This window comes from Lepisma saccharinum, chromosome 24, assembly GCF_977018435.1.
Source record: "Lepisma saccharinum chromosome 24, izLepSacc3.1, whole genome shotgun sequence".
Classification (NCBI taxonomy): domain Eukaryota; kingdom Metazoa; phylum Arthropoda; class Insecta; order Zygentoma; family Lepismatidae; genus Lepisma; species Lepisma saccharinum.
The window spans coordinates 43,312,475-43,335,126 of NC_139252.1; the positions used below are offsets into that span (position 1 = coordinate 43,312,475).

The 22,652-nt window shown below is 37.2% G+C and overlaps 1 protein-coding gene across 2 annotated transcripts in view; it reads left to right on the top strand.

Moving 5' to 3' along the window:
- The window catches only part of Vps13 (vacuolar protein sorting 13C), a 168,880-nt gene that overhangs the window by 5,509 nt on the left and 140,719 nt on the right, over positions 1-22,652 (top strand). For both annotated transcript variants that reach the window (XM_083110859.1, XM_083110860.1), the window contains exons 3-8: positions 4,124-4,243; positions 4,724-4,850; positions 5,718-5,952; positions 18,646-18,775; positions 19,648-19,894; positions 22,061-22,315. In XM_083110859.1, coding sequence (XP_082966985.1) covers positions 4,124-4,243; positions 4,724-4,850; positions 5,718-5,952; positions 18,646-18,775; positions 19,648-19,894; positions 22,061-22,315 — 1,114 coding nt within the window. The remainder of the gene's footprint in view (positions 1-4,123; positions 4,244-4,723; positions 4,851-5,717; positions 5,953-18,645; positions 18,776-19,647; positions 19,895-22,060; positions 22,316-22,652) is intronic.

Here is a 22,652-nt window from a genome sequence, read left to right on the forward strand (position 1 = left end):
ATTGATTTGGTGTTTTTAAGTCCACTTTATGCACAGCAAGTCTAATCGGGACTTGACCTTCAGTTTAAAGTGGGATCCGAACCAGTTTGTGCCTCCACCGGTAATGGAACCCGGAACCCCTTGATTACGAGGCTACGACGCGACCACTGCACCATCGGGGAGGCCACATATACCAGTGTTAACTGTTATCAGCATCAGAAGGTATTGGTTGAAATTCAGTGATACTGAATAATTCTTCCTCTACTACTGCAAATAAATGACACAGTTTTGTGATCACAATTTCGTTTTTCCAAGATGAGGGGAAAATTTGGTGAAGAGGGAAAATTTGACTGCTTCGAAAAGGGAAATTGTGTTTTTAGGCCAGTCAACAAGGGATATTTTTGGGGTCCAATAAGGGAAAAAAATCAGGGACAGCTGGAACAAAGTTCATTATCTTCCTAAAATGGTTCTTGACAACCTAAAATGGTTCTTGACAACATATTAATTTTGCACCCCTGTACCACCCCGGTTTGGCCACCATCTCTGAAAATTTGTGCCCAAAATCAGTTTTTTGCAAGTATCTTGCTTGGAAAACATTTTAGAGCAAAAGAGGTTATGACAAAAATTAATCTACGTGAAATGTTCTGTGCATTTTTCTCCTAGGATGCACCATTTTGGTGCTACATGAGCGAGAAATTTTACGTTTTTTTCCACCATGTTTTGGAATTGTGGAGCTCACGGAAACACTTTTGCACCATAACTTGAGGGCTTATTTCTCATTAAAATATCTATTCTAAATGTTCTAAGGACTTTTCTTGAACATGTATTTACAAATGGAAAAAAATGGATAAAAGCAAGGGCTAAATTAAAATCAAAGAAGGAGAAAGGAAACACTCACCAGACAGTGAAAAGAAATTGAATTTTCGCTAACTATATCGTAGCGTCTTCAGCGTAGAATATATGTATATTAAATAATATTTTTTTTAATGTTTAATTTAAAACAAATGAACATATTGTCTGTATTTCTGCTACTGTTAGAGGAGCGATTTTGCAATACAGGGAATTTCTCCATTTTGTTTGAAATTCGGCATACTCACTAATTTTGGCCCCCTAATCACGAATCTGCAGTCAAAATTTGGCGCTCACACGTGGAAATAGCGAAATAATCGAAATTAAGTTCTTATTTCCACACCCTCGATTTCCAAATTTCCCGCCGGTTCCGGGCTCCGCCCCTGGGGTAATCGACCTACCGCCCCCAACCGCTATCGCGGCCCCGCCTCCGCTCCGGCTTCCCGCCTATATCTATAGACTCCCTGATAAGGGCATGTTAGAAAGTGGCCGGATTCACCTGCCCCCAAATAAGCGCCAAATTTATACGTGAGCACCAAATTTTAAGTGCAGATTCGTGATTAGGAGACCCAAATTAGTAAGTAACCGAAAATTCAAACAAATTGGAGAAATTCCCTGTATTGTTAAATTATACCCTGTTAGAAACCAAGCTATCCTTTGTCTTCTACAGGGTGGCTACTCACTGGGAATTCCTTGAATTCTGGGTCAATTATTGGCTCCGGGAATTATATGTGAATTTTTCTCGGTAGACGTGAAAAATGGCAACTTTTATTAATCGAAATCCCATTGAATTTATACATATTTATTAATGCCCTGAGGCAAGGTTTTGACAGTTTAGCTTTTATTTTTATTGAGAAAGGAAAAGAACTGAAAGCTGCATGGAAAATGAGACAGAATTCTATCAATCCGTTTGCTTTGTTAGTGTCCTTTTCAGAACAATCTATGACAGACTGAAGATTACTGCAAGATATCTTGAAAGTTGATTAGGTAAATTTCAGTTTGAAATTCTTATACAGTTAAATTTTTTTCGTAGATTAGTATATCCCGCAACATTTGTGACTTGTGTTTGCAGATTTATTTCGAGTCTGAGTATGTGAAAAGGCAAATGTATATATACCGTTTAATTTATTTAAATTAGAAATTTTGGATAAATTGGAATCACACAGACCCTTTATATTGTCAATGTATTTGTGTATGTCTATGTACGGGTGGTGACAGGCGGTAATACGTAATGTTGAAATAGAGGAAACATCTTCTTGTACCCTTGAATTTTTGGAAAGTTCGACTTGAAAACTGGGAATTATACTTGAATATTATCAAGATCCCAGAGTAGACACCCTGTTATACCAGCAAGAATTATTTTAAGGAGACTACATATGAACAAGATCATCACAGTTGTCGTGAGCAACAGGCCACAATCTATACAGGGATTTCAAACCGAAGTGATGACACAGCCCCATTTAGTCTAAAAGGCAAATATTCATCCTGCATGCACACGGGAAGCTTGCCATGTCGCTTGAGTTCGAAAAGTTGCATTTATTTTCTTAAGGTTTGTTTCCAAGAGACACGTGCTGCTTTCATCTGAAAACTCCCTTCCACTTCTATGCTGTCTCAGGAATCTCTTGAACGAGCAAACGAAAGCAAGTCTTTGCACAAGTAGAACTCGAGAAGACTCAACCAATGAACGCTTGAGAGGGTTGCGTACCGGGGGAATAACGATTGTAGCTACTAGCTGCGTGTGTACTTGTTTGCTGTGCCCACTCGATTTCTCCTCTTCTCTACTTTAATGTGCGGCTTTGCTCCAGAGATTCCTGGGACAGAGTATAGACATTGCAAATTTTGAACACATTAATGTATTGCAACACTGAACACTTTAGCCCAATTTTCCTACAGCTACAAGGCCCCTTGTGCAACCTTTAAGGCATTTAGGATATTGACTAATGCGAAGAAGCTCTGGCGGTGCAGCTTCTTTGTCTGTTGGAATACTTTCAGAGGATCATAAAGAAAAGGCTTCTTGGTTTTCCACATTCCTACCTCATCAGCTATAACGGGCACGGGGAAGTTTGTACTTACAATTTTCTCTGAATTGGTAGTGTGATTTTTTAGTAAAATATTTTTTTAAATAAAAACTCTGGATCAACTGGGTACAACACATCTGGTTTTCACTACAGAAGTGAAGGGTTATTATCTTTTATTTCGTTCAAACTTGACATTTGCCAAATAGTCAACATTGAAGACACTCCAATATCATGAGCATCGGACAGATTGGATTTCTTATTTCCTGTTATTCCTGGAATTATTGGCTTTATATAAAATCAGAGAATGGTGAGTGAGATGAGAATTACTGTCAAAAGAACTGAAAGTCTGCTTACCCCTTGATGTATGAGACTTTTGTGCATCGACATGCAGCTCATCCGTTTTATCTGTGAACTAGTAGGCATGCTAAAAGTCCACTTAGCATTGAGTGTGATCACTCCTCTGCCATCCCCCACAACTTTTCATGGAGCGCATCACATAAAGTGGGCTCCAAACCACTGTGCAATGTGCCTCCACTGGGTATCGAATCCAGGACCCCTCGATAACAAGGGTGTTTTATTGTGAAATGACCTTTTTGTACCAAGTCAACATGTTCCTTTGGAGTTACCTTCAGTTCAGACCAAATATATTATCTCCTGCACACAGGTAAAGCTAAACCGTTTCCTATATAGTTCTGCATGCAATGATAAAAGCAATTGAACCAATTAATGACATTATAAAAGATCAAATGTATTAAGTCCAATTTTATAGAGGAGAAATGCTATAAAACATCATGCAAAATATGTTTCTGTGAGTTCCGCACTTCCAAAACTTCTCGGAAAAAAAAGAACATAAAATTTCTTGCTTATCTAGCACCCAAACGATACATCCTAAGAGAAAAATGCACAGAACATTTTTTGTAGATAATTTTATGTACATTAATTTTTGTCATAACCTATTTTGCTGTAAAATGCTTTCCAAGCGAGATATTTGCAAAAAACTGATTTTGGGTGCCATTTTTCAAAGCTGGCAGCCAAATCCGGGCTGGCCTATTTCTGGTTGGGGAAGCACCACTCGGGAGCGTGACTCCTTGATTACCAGGTGATACCATTGCCGCTAAACCACTAGTAACGTTTGGAAAATAAATTTCTTGATAACATTAGGATATATGATAAATTCTCTAAAATAGTTTTGCAAATGTGAGGTAGGCTGTTAATATTACACATGTTGTGGTGGATCAATGATTGAATTGTTTACAAAGAACAAAATTGATTTTCAGTGCTGGGTCCAATCAATGCCACTTCACATCTGAAACTCAACCCGAGACCAGAAGCAGATGGGTCAAATTACACTATCCCAAAAATCCAGTTGAATGTAGAAATGGAATCCCTCTTTATTGGTAAGTATATTTTCTTCTTTCCACCACTACTTACTTGAGAATGCCTAGTTTTTTTCTGTAGAAAAAGCATTGTCGAGAACTTAAGTGTTTCGTGATGAACGAACCATACAAAATTCTGTTATGTAAAAAGTAAATGTTTTGATTGCTTCAATGTAGTTACAAGCATATATGATAACAGAGCTATTTTTTATATTGTATACACAGTTTCAGGTTTCCTAATGACATGGAAAATTCAGAAAATTGTGTTAAAATGATTTAAAACCCTGGAGAAGTTGGGGAAATTTGATGGTTTTTGCTTAGAGATTGAAAAGAAAAAATCTGCTTTTTCTCCAACAAACTTATTGATTGTAGATATTTTGTGCAAAAATAAATATTCATAGTGCTGATGACTACCTATTTGTGCATTTACAAATGCATAATGCATTTCTTGTTATGTGAAAATTTCATGTCAGCTCATTCCTGATATTTTGTATTTTACAGGATTGGAAAAACTGCAGTATCAAGATCTTATAAGGTTCTTGGAAACCTTGGGGAGGCTAACACTTGCTGCACAATACAGAAAATATCGTCCTGCAGCTACTGAGTACAAAGGACATTACAAAGAATGGTATTCTTTATTATTCTCTCTATTTTGTTCTTGTATTTTTATATATATATATTGATTTTGTGCCTCATTGTGCTAAATGAATTTTATGAAGGAATTCTTATGGTTAGACCTAGAATTGAATGCAGAAACTTCAGAGGTAAGATCATGAGTTAAGACATTCAATGAGCTTAGGCAATGAAGTAGCATTTATTGTTCCATATCTTACTACTACTGTTTCGTGCCATGCCTGCAATATCTATTACTGGGAAACTTATACACAAACATAGAAGACTTGTCAAATACACTTTTGTAATTTCGTCAAGGGCACCCAGAGGGTTAGTGAATTCTCCTCAAACATCTTGTCCTGATTTTGATAACAAATCTTTGTGCCATTCTTATTGTGTGTTATTTCAATTTTTAACTTTTTTTTTTAAAAGAAGATAAATAAAAGATGAAGTTTCCCATCCCCATGCATATAGCTCCGTGCCATGAAGGCACATTTAGGGGATGTAGGGGTAGGCCCCACACATTCTCGACCAATTTGGAGGCGATGTGATCAGCATCACACTCCAGCCACCTTTACCCCCAGATACCCATTGATTTGATGCTGGGTGAGCCCCAGAGCCACTTTATGCGACAAGGCCAGAAAAATTCCGACCTTAGATCACCCACCCCAGGTATCGAACCCGTGTCTTCCGCATGGCAGTCGGACATCCTACTGACACTGTGGCTCATTTAAGAAAGATAGGAATGTATTTTTGTTTTTGAGCATGTTGAATACTAGTTTAGTATGATATAATATATCTTCATTGGACAGTGAATTTCAGAGGCATTTCTGATTATTGAGGTCATATCAGTAAACATAGCTCCAACATCTTTATTTTTCAGGTGGAAATTTGCATTCGACTGTGTGTTGGAAGAAGATGTACGCAGACGTCATCGGAACTGGGATTGGCACCATATACTGGAGCACAGGCAGCTCTGTAAGCATTATGCAAAGTGCTACCACACGAAACTTAATAGTAAGAAGGTACCTGGGGATGTCTCAAAGGAGCTAGAGGAATGTGAAAAGACATTGGATGTTCTGAACATCGTTCTCATCCGGGAACAAATTGAAATGGAGGTAATAATTTTTTTATATGCATATGGAGACTCAATTTATCTTTTTTTTTTTTTTTGTTTGTTTGTTTGCGTTCAATCAATTATGGAATGGTTTGTGTAGAAATGCCTTACCTTCTTGACTTTAAAGAAGGTAGGCAGTGTTTGATAACTAGGGAACGGAACTTTATGTGCTAAAAAACTCAGAAATATTTATTTTTTATGTGTCATAAATGTTGAAAATATGTGATAAAAACAGGAAAATATGTGACAAAAATAAAAACATTTGGTAACAAAAACAAACTATAACATGCATTTTAAACACCTGAAATTAGTTTCTAAATGATTACCTCTTAGCGAGCTATTTTTTGGAAGAGTTGCAGTGGATCATTGTAAATCTGTGACGATTATCTCTAAAAAGCGTCTTATATTGTGAGAAAGATCGCTCCACGTCACAAGAAACAATTCTTGCATATTTGAAGCACGAAATGTCACTAACGCCGAAGTTTTACAAAGCTTCCTCTTCCTCTACTTCACCTCCTTCCAAAACACATGCAATTTGGCACAATGTTTGAAAACCTTGGTTTTTCCCAAAAAATTCTGTACATTTAGACATTTAGATCCAGTGAGTTCTTTCTGTTTCGTTTCTACTATACGGACTTCACCAATGGAAGCTTCCAAAGTGTTCGCGGACGATTCAAGCTTGCATATGGAATTAGAGAGAATGGACAGGTTTGTTGAGATGTATGCCAATTCGACTTTTAAGGAGGGCTCCATCAACAGTTCTTGCAGAATTCTTCTTTGTCGAGATCATTTACAACAGATACAATTTTTTTCAAAGTTCTGGGCATAACATCTGCATCGCGTAACTACAGGTGTAGGGGGAAGGGGAACCTCAGGACATTTTTGTTTAAAAATGTCTATTCTTCTAGGCGACTTGATAAAAACTTTCTTCCCATTTGAAACCAGTTTATCAACATCGGGATAAAGAGCTCTTATCTTTTCACATATTCTATGCAATGCATGCGCCACACATGTAATGTGCACCATTTTGGGGTAGCTAACGGCAAGACCACTGCATGTAAGCTGCAGCATCTGTCAAGAGAAGAACATTGTCAAATTTTATGCCTTCTAGCCACAATAGCTGCATTGCTTCATTAAAAAGCCTTGCTATCGTTACGTGTAGCCAGCCCCAGCTACTTACAGCTATTTTTTCCCAATAGAATCATGGGCGAGGTGCCAGAAGTCTGCCAGCGAGGGTGTTCAAAGACAAAACAAACCTAGCACTCTCGATATGAAAGAGGTGTGGAGAATAAACATTTTTCCTTCGAGGATTTTGAGGTAGATGAAGTCAATGAGCGATTTTATGTATTTAAAATGAAAATTCGCAAAATATGTATTTACATACGGAAAACTGGAAAATATGTGTTTTGTTGACATATAAAGCTATGATCAGAATTTTGGCAAAAATGAGGGCCTCTATCTTATCGCAGAAAAAAACATTTATTTACCTAAAGTTCCTTTCCCTATTGATAACCTCACAAAATCTTTACGTACATGGGCACATGAGCATTAATTTATTTGCAGTGTTTACTGCATTTTTAAAATGCAAGAATAGAAGAGCATTTCACAAATGGTGCCAGGCAGACAAGCAGAATCTGTGAGAAAGAAATATATTTTCCTGCTTCTATAGCTGAAGCCATTGTGTGCCAGGGCACACAGGATTATATGCTAGGGCATGCAAAGAATGGCATATCAGGTCATACAAAGGATTACATGCTAAGGAATACAGAATTACGTACTGGGGTGCACAAAGGATTATGTGCCGAGATGTGTGGTGGATTATGCACACTGATTCATTCTTGTTAAAAAGCACACAAAACAAATTCACAACACAATAAAATACACTTTAAAGTTTGTCCAAAATTTTTGTTTGCATTTTTACTAAATGATGATGACTACTCCATTATGATTTTGTTACTTCTGCTTATCCAATGATTGTAGACTTGGCAGTGTGCATTCTGTGATTGCTGGTTTAGAAACAACTCGTGTGCCCATGTTCTAGAGGAACACACATTTGTTTCTCAAGATGTGAGATGCAAAATGTCAAATCTCACCAAATCTCTATTTGTGCAAAAATCAATTGATATATTGATGATAACAAGAAGTTATAATCCTATATCATGGAGGTACATTGTATATAATCTAACATATTATGATATAATTTTATGAAAAACAAATGTTGAACTAATCTGTACAGTAACCAGGATTGTAAATAATGCATGCCAATACAGTAATCATATAATTTTAAGTTTTTATTATCAGATGTAATAAATGTTTAGTGTATTATCTTTACATACAACAAAATTCTCACCTCATGCCAACATTTTCACTCAAGTAGTAATGTACTCTTTTGGCATGTACCTGTTATTCTTACCATCTAGTATTCATCACTTTGTGACTTCATCAGAGATGGAAGGAGACTTTAAAATATAGTAAAAGGCAAGAAGCTTGGAAAAGGTTGAAGTTTGACAATAATTCGACAGATTTAATATTTCTATAGCTTTATATGCTATCTGACAGCATTTAATGATGCAAAACTCTACAATTTCATTATTTTTATCATTAATATAAAGGAATAATCATGTACTATGATTTTCCAATGTGAATGTCTAAATACTAGTGATGGGACAGGCAATATAGACAAATTGGGTTATCGTAATTTGGCTAATTTGTTAACATTTTGGGGACTTTAAAGTTATAATTTGGATGTCAATTTTTTGAAAATTTAATGTCTGAATTCTAGATGGATGTAGAGGTTCATTGCAAAAGTGATCATCATTACTTGCATATTGGATTAAAATGCTTTTAGAAGCTGATTTTATCTTTCCATATGTCCCTGTCCTCGATAGAATTGGTCTAGTTTACCATCCTTAGTCAATTCTTTCAGATCCATTTCAACATTGTACAGGGGTAAAAGGGGGTGACATTCTTTGAATACACCCAAATGTAAACCTCTCTTTCACCCTGTACACATGTACACCCTAGGCTGCATTTTTAAGGCAGATGAGGCTCTAGCACCTGAATCCACATACAGGGTAATCCTTTGTTGGGCGTGTGTTGTGTTTCAACACATGTAAACAAATCATATTTGTTTTTGATTGTCCCTTCATCCATCTTATCACCCTTCATCTCAATAAGCCAAAAGTGGCAGGAAAGTGACTTAAAATAAACTAAATCAAATCAATTTTGTTCAACCAGTGGCTAATATACAGTAGGCAAACTGCCCATTACCTATATTTGTTCTCTTTCCATCTACACCATATGTTGTTTTAAGGGAAGGAATATTGATGGTGGAGAAGAGGTTGTTTCAATTCATGAACCTTTCATACTGAGTAACAATTCACCTACTATTACCCTTGCTGTTGGCTGTACTTTCATCATCTTCTTTGCCTTCCTACAAATTTTGTCATCCGGGTTCCAACAAATATTATGAAAACTCCTCTTTCAAGTGTCACATGGCCTGCCCTTCAAAGTTGCGTTAATTCTGATAATATTAGGAGATGAATGCAAATTATGCACTCAAAAAATTCTGCAAGCCTTCTCCTGTTTCTACATCTCTTCTAGCTCCAAATATTTTTCCAGTAATTTTCTTTTCAAAATCCTTTTATGTATGACACTTTTTTTTAGTGTAGGGGACCACATCGTCAGTTCTAAGGTTTTCAAATGTAGACTTAAGGCAAGTGTGTGTAACATGGTTCTAATGATGTGTTTCAATGGTGGGAATTTTGTTGTTGCTTACATACTCTTAACTTCATTCCAAACACACAGGACAAAATTAAAAAGGGAAAACGTTCAGTAAGTTAACACCACATTGCATTGTTTTGTGCTCTGGTAGCTTTTAGTATATATATTTCTTTAATTAAATATTTTTAAGAAATGTTACTTTGTTGTGTGCACATTTCCCAGTAAATATATCCTTAGCGACATGATTCTTTAATTAAGTATCAAATTAATAGTGTTCGAATCAGTTCAGAGCATTAGAATTAGTCCCAGGTTTGATACCCGGTGGAGGCCCATAGTGGTTCGGATCCCACTTTAAACTGTAGGTCCAGTCCCGATTATCCTTACTGTGCATAAAGTGGATTTAAAACAACAAATCAATGAATCAATCAATCATTAGAATTAGTTGAAAGTGTCGGAATCAGTTCAGGGTACGGAATCAGTAGAGTGTTGGAATAAGTTCACAATTTTCTAGTCAGTTAAGAGAGTCGCAGTGGCTCCAACCTACTATCTTCTATTATAGCCCAGTAAATAAAGGGTTGTGAGCTCAAATAATTTATATAAAGCTCAAAATTTCAGAATTTGTTTTTAAAGTTATTTGGAATAACTTACTAAAAGTCGCGGAGAATCGCATGTGTGCATCATCCTCAAAATGGCGGCCAGTCGATATGAGTACAGTTCAAAATTTTGGTCATAGTTCGGAAATGATAAGTCGTAGTTCACTTGTGTAAAATTATTTGAACTCTAAAAACACCTAACTTTAACTCTAAGTGTAACAGTTTTGGATCCAATCACTTTTAAAGAATTTACATCTATTTAAACCTGAATAATGTAGGAATTTTGGGCCTTACTCTGACAGTTTATGCAAAAATCTCCTTATCAATTAAGAAATAGACTGTAAAGGTTGTAATATTTTTAATGAGCTAATCATTACCTACAATTTAAAAAAAAAAAAGGCCGTTCAGATCGAATAAAAATTATCTTGGATATTTAATTTTGAAACAGACAGGCTTGTCCAGACTAGAAAACAAAAAATCTCTCTCCTCCAGATGGGTCACTAATTCCTGGACTCAGACTGGCAGAGTTCTGAAGCAACCTTTGGATAACCATGCATCTTGTGAAAGGTACGCCACAGCCATTGTGGAGCGTGCAAAGACTCTCCCTTTGATATAAGCAGTGTAGTTTCTTTGCCTTTCTTCAATAATTAGCGTCAGATATCATCTACTCTACTCTGCTGTATGCAGTGAAAGAGTGCAAGAAAGTTGGGAAGAGCACCTGTGTTGTGACATTCGACCAGTCATTATACTGGAAAGCTGCTGAAATTGTATCTGCAGCTGAAGAAACTTCTGAATTGTCCAAAGTTGTAGTGCGCTTAGGAGGTTTCCATTTACTTGTGTCATTTCTGGGCACAATCGGGTACATTATGTCAGGAAGTGGTATAGATGAACTTTGGGGTATGCTGTACGCCAAGACAACAGTAGTTAAAATGCTGAATGGCCATGCCTACTCAAGATCATTGAGAGCTCACTTCTTGACCCTGCCTGCCCTATACTAGCAGTTGCAGAGACATTTACAACCCATTCATGATATCACAAAATCTGAGATCCACGATCTTATTCAACAATATCCAAGATTTGCAGGAAAATGAAACTATTCGACACGTGACAAACGATATCGAGGAAATCAATGAAGGTGACTTTTCCTGAATTGGGAAACTCTGGATGCATTGAGCAGGTCAGAATCGTACTGCTGTTCATCCATGAAGATTGAAATGAGATTGGAAACTTTACTTGCATGCTATTAAATCAATGCTTCCATATTATCATGCAGCTGGCCGTCTTTTCTATGCAAAATGTGCCCATCACTATATTCAGCAGATGGAAGCTTTAGAGGCAACTATGAAACCAGAGGATTACAATAAATTAACAACCCAAGGATACTTCACAATTCATAGAAAAGAGACTTTCTGGAGCGTAGTTCCAACTGATCTGGTCATCGAAGAATCTTTAATGAAATTCATGAAAATTTCTCGGGTGTTAACTCAAGGCCGTGTATTAACAGACTCTACGTTAGCGAGATGGATTCTGTCATTCCCAATCACTGTTAAGGTAACAGAAGTTGTAGAGGACTTTTGTAGTAAACAGTGCGTGTCATCTGAACAGCACTAAGACCCTCCCGTTCATCTCGAGATGTTAGAGACTTGAAGAAATTCTTAGAATGGTTGTCCGTTCATGGCCTATTTGAAAACACACCAAAAGGAATTACTCAAGAACATTGCCACAGGCTTAGTTGAAGACAATTAAACAAATTGTGATCAAGTGAGGAGTGTTGGGGAAACATTAGTTCGGAGAATGATCGGAGGCTTCTACGGTTCAGTAAAATTTGAAAGAAAGAAGATAGTCATCCCTATCTCAGCCATCTACAGCACCCTCAAAATCAAAGAAGACCCGATTGTTATAAACTCGTTGCAGAATTGCAGCTGTAATTAAGCAAAGTGAAAATCTTTGTGAGTATCTGAAGTATGAATTAGCTTCAATGCCACCTTCCCTGTATGACAACATCTCCATGCACAAGAATGCCAAATCAACTATGGTAACTATTGTTGAGTGTCTCCTGCCTTGTGTTAAAACACCAGAAGACATTACGTATGTTGTGGATCGAGGATTCCTTCTTCACGCAATGGTGTGGACTAAAAAAGACACTTACCAACAAATCTGTGTTAAGTATGGGAGTTATGTCAAGCGACATTTTTCACCTTGTAGTGCCGTTGTATTTGATGGATACAAATTACAATCAGACACAAAGAATGCTGAAAATTTGGGGAAAATTTCTGCAACGATCGCATTTGACTCTGCCATGGAAGCAAAGACAGATCAAGCACAATTCTTGAGAAACTCGGAGCACAAATCTAGACTGATTCTAATGATGAAAACATACCTTGAAGCAGCCAGGATAACCGTATACCAAGCAGGAGATGCCGATACATTAATCTGTTCAACAGCAATAGAAGAAAGTACGAACGGCAAATCTCTAGCTGTTGTTGGATCTGACCTTTTAACAATCTTAATTGCTAGAAGACTTCTGGAGCAGTTGCTCTTTCTGTTAAGGCCTCAGACAAGCAAAACTGAGGGAAAATGCTACGATATTGCTAAAATTCAAGAAACTCTTGGGTCACTCAAAGACTGCTTCCTCTTCTTTCATGCTGCTAAAGGCTGTGGCCACCTCGGCTATATTCAGAAGAGGAAAGTCGACAGCGTTCAAGATGCTCCAAAAAGATAAAGAATTGTGCAAGTTAGTCAGCTTCTTCAACCAATCAAACCTCAACCGTGACAGAGTGATCGAAATTGGAGAAGTTTCTTATTCGCCTGTATGGAGGAGGAGACGTGTCCTCCCTGGACAGCCTGAGACATATCAGGTATATCAAGGAAGTCGTTAAAAGCTGTCTTCACATTTCAACTTTGCCACTTTGCCCCCTACCAGCGCGGCAGCCGCTCAACACTCACTTTGAGTGTCTATCCAAGTCCAGGAGTGGAACGGACGAAGCATGAACCCAATCAAATGGGGTTGGTGTGTCAAAGAGGGTATGCTGAATCCAGTGCCCACAAAGCTACCACCAGCTCCAGCCGAAATACTAAACTTACTTGCCTGTAAGTGCAAGGTGACTGCGAGAAAGGATTGTGAACGAGCAACATGTGAGTGTAAGAAAGCTGATCTCAAGTGTTCAAAGTTCTGTGCATTCTGCCAAGGAAGTTCCTGTACAAACGGCCAACTGGAAGACGAATCTGATTTAGATTATGACAAACACCAGCCCTAGAAAACCCATATGTCAATCACAATGATAATGGCCTATTTGCTGATGCATTCCATAAGGTAACTGGTGAACCCTTAGAATTTCATCTTTACTAATCTGTTTCAAAATTAAATATCTGAGATAAATTTTATCCGATCTGAACGAGCTTTTTTTTTTTTTTAAATTGTAGGTAATGATTAGCTCATTAAAATATTACAACCTTTACCATCTATTTCTTAATGGATAAGGAGATTTTTGCATAAACTGTCAGAGTAAGGGCCACAATTCCTTCATTTTTCAGGATTAACTGGATGTTAATACTTTAAAAGTGATTGGATCCAAAACTTTTAAACTTAGGGTTAAAGTTAGGTGTTTTTAGAGTTCAAATAATTTTACACAAGTGAACTACGACTTATCATTTCCGAACTATGACCAAAATTACGAACTGTAACAGTTGGGCTGAAAAGTTCATAGGCTAACATAGTAAAAAATATTTTTTTGACAAAATTCGATTTTATTATTCAATATAGTTGCCTTCGAGGGCGATACAACGATTATAGCGGTCATACAATTTTTCGATGCCATTTTTATAGTACGATTTCTCTTTAGCCTCAAAATAGGCCTCAGTTTCGGCGATTACCTCTTCATCAGTGCTAAATTTCTTTCCAGCGAGCATTCTTTTAAGGTCTGCAAACAGGAAAAAGTCACTGGGGGCCAGATCTGGAGAATATGGTGGATGGGGAAGCAATTCGTAGTCTAATTCATATAATTTTGCCATCGTTTTCATTGATTTGTGACACGGTGCATTGTCGATTGTGAGCACGCGCGGCACCCATTTTGCACACAGGTTTCGCATGTTCAATTCATGCACAATATGTCCAACACGTTCCTTTGATATTTTTAAAGTCTCAGCTATCTCGATCAACTTCACTTTACGATCATTTAAAATTATTTTGTGGACTTTTTTGATGTTTTCGTCGGTAACGGCCTCTTTGGGGCGTCCACTGCGTGCATCGTCTTCGATGCTCATTTCGCCTCGTTTAAATTTAGCAAACCACTTGTCAACGGTTGATTTTCCTGGTGCAGAGTCCGAATAATGTTTATCAAGCCAAGCCTTGGCTTCAACAGTATTTTTTTTCGCCAAAAAGCAATGCTTTATTAACACACTAAATTCTTTTTTATCCATTTTTTCACAATAACAAAAGCTGCTTCACTCACAATGCTATATCTCACGAACTAATTATCCGGCAGCTGTGAAATTTATACACGTATCTTTTGAAGGTTAGTACTAAGTAAAAATCACATGGATTTAATTCTAGTAACGCCATCTATGAGTCAGCCTACGAACTTTTCAGCTCAACTGTTACTCATATCGACTGGCCGCCATCTTTGTCGGCCATTTTGAGGATGACGCAAACATGTGATTCTCCGTGACTTTTAGTAAGTTATTCCAAATAACTTGAGAAACAAATCCTGAAATTTTTAGCTTTACAAGTATATAAATTATTTGAGCTCGACCTTATTTATAGCCCTTTATTTACTGGGCTATTACATATGTGTTGACAGCAAGAAATCCAATGTTCCCAATTGCCCTCAGGGACACACTGGAAGGAGTTCTAAACGGCTCTCATTTTCTGAATTTAGAATATCATTCTGATTTTTTTTAAGCAAGTCTTAAAATTGGTCCTCAATCCACTGCACTTGCTAAGGATATACTTATTGGACCTTAATGGAATATTGTAGTGCATATATTAAGCATTTGTGGCTGATGGTCAATCAATTTCTTCTCAGGACTTATGTACAATTAATGGAATAGTTTATGGCAGCTTAACCCTCCCTCATCCGCGTCCTTATTGCAGCACAAATGTCCCGCGTGTGGCATGGCACTCAGTGCAGCCTCATGAATACCAACGTTATTTACGTGATTACACTAGCACTTACTGGAAATCAGGTGAAATATACATGAACTCAAACATGTCCATTTCGGACATTTTTATCAGCTATTAAAAAAAAAGTAAAAAAAAAGTCTAATAGAATCACAAGCTTAGGCTCTTGAAGCAAATGCACCAAAATATTATTCTAAATGTAATTAAAACTTTGCCATATACTAAAGGCACTTCAAAATTAACTCGCCATTCACAAAATTTTCAACGTATTTTTCAAATCGAATTGAAATCTTACAATATGGGCGTAGAAAGGAACTATTTGTTCCAAAACTCAGTCAAAATCTTACTGACATGCAGAAAAAGGAATCAAATGTAGAGAAAAGGCACCTCGAAGAAATTTACAAAATATTTTTAAAATGTTCAAATCTCAATTTGTTTCTCGTACTCTTACGAGGTATACGTAAGAAAAGACATAATGACTCAAATATAAGGAACCGAATGTTATCATTTTTCAATATCGTTATTTTGACAACTCCGACATTTCGTATGGGTACTGCAATGGTTTCTGTATACAAATAATTTGCATTCCGAACAACGTACCGTGGTTTTATTCTTCTTATTTGCCTCAAATTAATGGCTGGCATGCTGCGATTTAGGATATGAAACGTTCCTGCGCGTGGTACTGAGTGCCGCCAAAGGGGGACCGGTTACTTCAGAGGCATGTAAGCAACTGAAAGAATGACAGAAGAAAGGTGCCAATGCCTCTATGTTTTCGTGGGAGTAGTGTAGATAAGTTACCTAGTACTTTCCCGACAATTATTGCGCTGGTAAGGGAAATAATTCAAAATTTTTAAAAAGGATTACGGAGGGTTAGAACTGATTTCTTGAATTTTGTATCGCAAGTGTATTGGTATAATAAAAATATAATTTTGTTAAGAAATGGGTGTACAATAATAGCTTCTATGTGTGCATTTTTTTTGTCGGTGTCGTATTTTTAGTATAGTAAGATGAATATAGTATTCACATGTGGCTTGTTTTAATTCTTTCATGCTCGAAGAGGATATTTTGTGCAAAAACAGCAGCATATATATATATAGTTGTACATGTCTTGTACAATGTTTACTCCTAAATTGTGCTTGAAAGTGTTGAGTGCACAGCTGAAGTCTAAAAAGAATATCTGAAACTGTATGGAGATGATGCAGTTCTGATTTTTATGTAAGCAATGTCAGTTTTCTACTGACATTGAAAGCATGGGAAGAATCAACCTATTTGAAGAAGTCATGGAAATTCAATTATTTTTTAAAATACACCCAAAAATCTGTGAATGTAAAGGGAATTCAAGTGTTTTTTTTTTCTACTTGCTATGCTTTGGAAATGAAAATAAATTTCAGATTTTACCCCTTGAACCAACTTCTTTGTGGAAATATTCTGTTTAAATGTGTTTTTGTTTATTTTGAACATCTTGGGATAAACTTTATTCCCTTGAATTCCAACTGCAGTTTAACAGTTTAAAATGGTGTTATTAGCATTTTGAAACACCAGAAAATGGTCTGGAAATTTTATTTAATATTGCTAGCAAAGTCAGGAAATGAATGGGAACTGTGAATGCAGAACTATTTTGCCCTTTTTTTTTTTTTTTTTTTTTACATGTAAATACATATTTTGCTACTTTGGATCTCGCATAAAACATTCACATTCATAAAGAATGCCATAGATCCAATTACATATTTTTTTATATTTTTTTATTTCTGGATGAAACTGAATCATACTACAGTGAAAAATATTTTGAGAATAAATTTTCTGCTGTTTCTGTCCAAGATATCAACATGCATGTTTAGCATTATACTTAGTAAGTAGTTAATGTTGTGTATAACTCATGTGCACATCTTGGTAAGCATGAATAAATGCAAGTAAGGATGCATTTTGTAAATGCAGCAGAGTTATGTTCGTACTTGCACGGTATGGGTGTAACTTTCTGTAAGATAATGTACTTACTATTATAATCGTATGCATACACAGCATGTTGTACAGTTTAGTTTAATGAAATGGAATGTGTGTAAAGTGATTATCATCAGCTACTTTACTAGTAAAGATAAACAGTTATCTTCCTTCTCTATGTAGAAAAGAGGGTATTATTAAAATGCTTGTGCACAAATTTATTGCTGTTTCAACTTACAGTTAAAGCAATCAGGTAAGAAAGGAGGTGCCATGAAAATCAATAGTTTTCACAATAGGGTGAAGTGGTAATGTCACTTTTTAATTAAAGGGTCCTGGATTTGATACCTAGTGGAGGTAGAGTGCTTTGGATCCTACTGTGATCTGTTAAGTTCAGTCTCAATTAGCCCTATCTGTGCATAAAGTGAACAAAACACCAACTCAATCAGTCAATCAATCAACAAGCCAACAGTGGAGTCTTTTAATTGAGTCAGCACAATGGACAGATGAGTGAAATAATTTTGTCATAGATTCTGTTAAAGGTTTGGTACTGGTTCAGTATGATTTCAAAGATTTTAATTGCAAAGAATTTTCTTTTAGTGACCAAAAGTGAAATTTTAAGAAAAGTTATCTCCTCTGAGAAGTATGCAAGAAAACACATGCAATAGTGTTATTAATTATAAGTTTGAGAATTTATAATTCATAATTCATTAAAAATTTCATTCTGTTTAAACTGAAAGTATACATTGTTCTTTGCGATTAGATCAGCTATAGTAGTAACATATATTGTGTATAATTATATTCGCCACTTTGAGACAGCATGTCTTCTTTTTGTTCATTGTGATTTGGTCACCCTATACATATGCTATATCAAGAATCTTACCACTTTCAAAGCAGAAAAAAGAAAGAGACAGCTTTCTAATCACTAAATATTACTCCATGCTGAATATAAAACTTGGCTATTTCTTTGCATCCAACTAGCAATCGTAGACATTTAAAAAAGAGTTATATGGTTTGAAATGTGTGTTATATTTTGTGTACAAGCATTTTATTAGCCCTTGTCTCATTGTTTTTTCATACTACTTCCATTTTGTCTCAGTTTCCTAACTTAAAAATACCCACTTTTGCACTGTTTTCAGGGAATGTGAAGTGTCTTTCAGGCAAATGTTGAGTTGTAACTGTTTACACCTCATTTGTTAAGTTCTGAATAAAGGAGGATATTTTCTATGTTCCTGTTTCAAATATTTGAGTTGTGGCAATATTGATGGAAGTTATTAGAAGTGAATGTGATGGACAACACATTCACACCTTTTGTACTTTTCAGGTGGCCCGATCAGGCCGTAAAGCAAAGGAGGAAGCCAGTGCGAAAGGTGGTGGTGGTTGGTTTTCTGGTTGGTGGGGAGGAGGCAAGAAGGAGGAAGATGCCGATGCTGGAGGAGCGGCTGCGGAAATAGGTAGGTTTAAAAGATTTGAATATCTAATTATTTTACTGCAGGAACTTTGGAGGGCACATTGTCTTTAGCCCTAATAACAACACATTAATACAGGGTGTCCAGAAAGGAATATACCTTTTTCAAAACATTTGTTCTCAGCCCCATGAAGTGGTATGAGCAGGATATCTACAATAAAAGAAAGACAAGTTTTGTTAACATGTGTTGCAAGTTTACTTTCAGCCGACCTGCATGGCATAGTGGCTATTCCTGCATGTTCACACTGAAGACCAAGCAAAGGGTTTTGTCTGGTTCAGTGAGTGCCTGCACATGTTGCACCTTTGTAAGCCTTCAGTTACAAATGCTTATGAAGCATATTCCACACTGGAGAGGGAGGACATTTCCAATTCATGGCTCGCTTTTCGAACCAAGTTCCTGAGACTGCGCTGGAAAGCTTGTCGAATTCTATTCACTTGCTTCCACCATACATGATGGGCGACTAGTGCTTTGGCTTTACACAGGAAACCTTTCTCCATCAATTGAGTATACCAATGCTTAATGGAGTTCTTATCAGGTGGATCAAACCCAAACTGAAAACTGCATTGAGCTGTGATCACAAATGTCATTTTCTCATATTCTTCAACAAAAAACCCTATCTGTTGTTCAGTCAGCAACATTTTGCACGTACAGTTTGATGTTCACAGTGGGTATTTCAAGTGAAACTTCTGCAGTCTAGTTACAATCAGTGCTTCTTATATGTGTCTCTGCGCACTAGTTAACCTAGAATGAAGCAAATTGATACAATATTTTTCCAGACACCCTATATATCTTGCATGAAAACTCTGAAGTATTTCATAGATGTGAAAATAGCTTCAATACTGTTTTTGTTTCAACAGCCAAGAAATTTGAAGAAGCAATGACAGGAGACGAGAAGAAGAAATTGTATGCAGCTATAGGGTACCAGGAAAATGTTGCACCGACCACCTATCCTCCTACGTTTGTTGAAAACACTTTTAGATTTATGCTGCGAAAGCTTGTCATCGAGGTGAAGGACAATGCCAACAGCCCTGACCCCGTGCTTAAAGTGGAGTTTGGTGGTGTGGTCAGCCAAGTGGAGCAGAGGCCTTCTGCACTTGCCCTCAGGTTAGTCGAGCAGTCCCTTCTGTTTCTTATACAGGTGGTCCATATTGTATCTACCAACTTCAAATGGCAACGGAAAGATGGTGAGTGCTTGTAGTAACTTTATATGGCTATGAAATAAAAATATTGACATAGGCATTTAATACAGTGTGTAATATAGACAATACAGACATCAGTACACCTTGAAAATAACATCCTCCTCCTGCTGGGATGCACTGTACGAGGCGATGTGGAAAGGCTTTCATGACGCGTGTCTCAACATGTCCTGTGGAATGGCTTGTATTTCACAGCAGCTGACAGTTCACAACATTACCTGCACAAGTCTCCACTGTCTAACCCACATCAGAATGCTGTGTGTTTTTGGAACAGATGCATGGTGATCTTCATTGTTCCACCGCAGTGCCCGGTGCCCATTTAGATTAACACTCCATGGTATATTGATTGCTTAACTCCCAATTGGCTATGGATGTTGGTTTGTCACAGCAGGGTTGACAACTCAAATTGGTAGATAGAATTTGCACCACCCTGTATTCATTTATGTTTGAACTATGGTCTGCAATGTGCTTTCACATGCTGGCATCAAAATAAGATGTGTCAAATCTGTTTCATTGAAGCCTAAGTGCTGGTTTTAATTAATCAAGTAAATGTGTGACTGGAGGAAGGTGAAGTAAGGGACTCATCTCATAAAATGGTTCGGGAGAGTGCTGAGGTGAGCACTCACTCGTAGTTGGGATAGTTTAGTCATTGTCCAGGGAGGGCAGCAACTCAATGAAGTATGGTCAAGTGCTTTCCTCGCCCATACACTCACTAGTAGGCCCTACAGCTCACACGGCAGTATAGTACAATGGATGTTGAGTGTAGATGCATGGTGAATTGAAGATGCATCCTAATCTGCACTATAAAGTTTGTAGATCCATAAAGGACATTGGTGTGAACGGAAAACACGTTAGAGCAACAAATATATGCGACAGTGTTTGTTAAAGAAGAGTTAAAATAATGCAATGCTTAGAAATACATAGACCATGTATCTACTTTAATTTGGAGGCTGATGGGCATTGTGTAAAATGAAAGTTAGTTTATTTAATTCAGTTCATAAAAAACAATACAACTGTTTTCTTGTACAAATTATTCCATTCTTTAAAACAGTGGTTTCAAAGTGTGCACCGCGGCACTCTGGCACACCGTGGTTGGCTTTCAATGGCACTGCGAAATGTTCCAATATTTGCACTGGTACGACACTTACTTCCAAAATATGTGCTTATCTAGTACTTTTTACACATAATATGTTTCTGAATTTGAAATGTGTTAATTTTTTAACTTAAGGCAAGCAACCTAACCACACTAACTGAGCGTTGCAAGTGTTAGATAGGCCTACATTCTGACTTTGGCACCGTGGAAAAATCTTGAAACACTAAGGGTGCCATGAAACGAAAAAGTTTGGGAACTCCTGCTTTAAAACATTCCTGTATGGAAAATTTGGAGTGTTATATATGCATGTTGCAGTAGAGGCCATGGTAGCTCAGTCGTTAGGGCATCTGACTACCATGTTAGAGACCCGGGTTCGATCCCCGGTGGGGGAGAATCGGGAATTTTTCCACCTGTTCAAGCTGCTCTGGCACCCAACCAGCGTCGTATAAAGTTGGAACCTGGAGGAAACTCTGGGGGGTGGAAGCAGCCAGGGCCATGGTGCTGATCATGTCACCCCCACCTTCGGCCGTGATCAAAAAGTATGGGGCCCTAACTCTACACCCTCTTTACTATACACCTTAATGGCATGGTGCAAAGCACAAGGGAGCACTTTACTTTTTTTTTTTACTTTATATATGCATGTTGTGTTGTGTTGTGTTTCACATTATCAGTTTTGATTTTTCCGTAGCCCTAATTCCCTGGACAAACACTGGTTGTGCCTCTCTGATGGCATAGTGGTAACATCATCACTTTGTAATCAAGGGATCACGGATTCAGTACCTGGTGGACGCACATTGCACAGTGGTTCAGATCCCGCTTTAAACTGTAGGCCGGGTCTCAATTAGCCTATCCGTGCATAAAGTGTACAACAATTCAAACAATCACTCATAATGTCCCAGGGCATCACGGTGCACAACTTGAGAATCTCTGAGTTAGCATGATTGCATGTATTAGTATTACTAATAATAATGTGTTTTGCAGGTTTGAGGCACATATAGACCACCTAATAGTGAGCGGAATACAGCAGAACAGTTTCATTCCAAAATTAATAGAAACTAAGAAATCAGCGGAAAACCTGGCGTTGGTGGATGTCCTTTTTGAAACAAACCCTCTGGACATGAAATGTGACCAGCGTGTCCACGTATCCTTGAGGCCTTTGGAAATTGTGTATGATGCCCAGACAATCAACACTGTAGTCTGTGTCTTTGAGCCCCCCAAGGCAGTGTCTATTGACCAGTGAGTATTACAATTTTTTTTCTGCATATGGAAACACTGCAGATTATTCTAATCTTATGGCTACCAGAAACCCATACTCATTCCTACTGGTATTTGAACATTGTAGCAATATTATGTCTTGTAGAAAAATACCATTCAAAAATACTCATTGTGGAAAATAGTAATGTCAGTAAAAAGTATGTTTTTTTAATGTGTATTAAAGTCAGAATTTTTGTGTTGCAAGGAAGATAAAGTTCAAGTTTGTCTGGAACTAAAGATTTCTTTACAGTTCATTAATTAAGTTTTTTTTTTTTTGTTTGTTGTCCAAAATGAGAACCTTGTTTTATCTTCATAAAAA